At 32.6% G+C, this 1640-nt stretch overlaps 1 protein-coding gene across 1 annotated transcript in view; it reads right to left on the reverse strand.

The window, feature by feature from the left end:
* The window catches only part of efhb (EF-hand domain family, member B), a 5128-nt gene extending 4238 nt beyond the window's left edge, over window positions 1-890 (reverse strand). Inside the window, exons 1-2 of the mRNA XM_035671697.1 lie at window positions 647-890; window positions 465-524 (exon numbers count right to left, since the gene is read on the reverse strand). Of these exons, the coding sequence (XP_035527590.1) occupies window positions 465-524; window positions 647-721 (135 nt within the window). The 5' untranslated portion in view covers window positions 722-890. The remainder of the gene's footprint in view (window positions 1-464; window positions 525-646) is intronic.
* Between the last annotated feature and the right edge of the window lie 750 nt (window positions 891-1640).

Raw genomic sequence — 1640 nt, forward strand, 5'->3', positions numbered from 1 at the left:
TCCAATGAAAATAGTCAAAAAAAAAGGAAAAAATGTGAACCCACATGTCCGAAAAGGACAAAAAAAAGAAAATTAAATAGATTAAAATAAACAAATACATAAATCATTTATGAAAACACCCGATTGTTAAATTCAGTCAGATTATACTTTAATTTGTGCCACCCAGAGATAAAATAGTTATTTTAAATATATATATATGAATGCTCTCTATAGATAAAGATCTAATGGGGCCTTTTCACAGCAGCTATTGTGATGTTAAATAGGGGAAACACAGGTTTACACCAATTATACTAATTAAGGTTGTATTTAATTAGCTCCAACAGAGTGCAGGTTGCTGCTATTGTGCTCATTGGAAAGGCTCTGATACACTGAATGAAACTGAACCTTAATCAGTATAATTGCTGTGTTCACCCTATTATGGCTGCTGTGAAAAAGGTCACATCTCACGTAGAAACTGGACTTACCCTTGGCTCTTCTTGTAAGCAGGCCTTTGCCCTGTCTCCCTCAGGTATCAGTTTCCCTGCCTGGTGTAAAAAGAAAGAAAATAAACACACTTTCTAGTCTACATTATTAAAAAACTAAAACAGCTTTAACATAGTAGGAAGGAGCCAACAGCACGTTATAGATGTTATAAAAGTTGACTCACCTTCGGTATGTTCGGACATGTATCTCTAACCTTATATTTCAGTTGGTAACAAGCATTTCCCTCATTTATATTCATCTTAAGTCCACATGTAGCAGCAACAGAGGCGACCCAGATCCCTTTATTATATATATATATTTTATATTTTATCGTTCGTCCTTTCTTTTACCTGGAAAACGTTTTAAAACAACTTTCTAAGTTAGTTAGTTAACGGTTAACGTTGGCTGCGCCAAATTCTTCCGTTGGAGCGGGGCGCCTGTTTGAGTCCCGTTGCCTAGCAACGGCAGTCAGTTACATTCAAGATGCCGTTACAGGCGTTGACATTTTAATACAGGTTATTTTTTATTTTTATATACTTTTCTGGTGAATGAGAAATAATGTGAGCTAATGGGGGTGTTAGGTGTGACATTTGTGTGACGAAAAACTATAATAATCGTTTTCAGAGTCAGAATCAGAATGACTTCATTGATGTTCGGGGGGAATTTTGTCCGTTACAGCTGCTCAAGGTGCTCACACGACAAGAATAGAAATGATAATTATATTACTGTATCTAACAGTATATCTCTAAATAGAACTATATATATCAGTATACACGTATAAAATAAATATAAATAGGAAATATAATAAGAGTCTGTATGTACATTATAATATAATATATAGAGATAGAAGTAAGTTTTGTACCACAGACTGCTTTTTTAAATTATTATTAGCTATTATTTAACCCATGAGTATTATAGTTCTTTTTTTATTGTCTTATTATATAATTAACATTAAAATTGGACGTTATTGGCATGGGAAACAAACATTCACACTTCCAAAGCGAGTGTAAAATATAGGTATACACAGATTAGTAAGTACGGAAGCATACTGCATTCACTTGGGAAAAAAAAAACTGAGTAATTTATTTTTTGGTTTGTTTTTTTTAATAATTTTTTTTTCTGTTTTTCTGAGTAATTTTTTTCTGTTTTTCTGAGTATTTTTTTCTGTTTTTCTGAAT

Source organism: Morone saxatilis, unplaced genomic scaffold (genome assembly GCF_004916995.1).
Source record: "Morone saxatilis isolate NCDOM2014 unplaced genomic scaffold, NCSU_SB_2.0 Contig24, whole genome shotgun sequence".
NCBI classification, from domain to species: Eukaryota; Metazoa; Chordata; class Actinopteri; family Moronidae; genus Morone; species Morone saxatilis.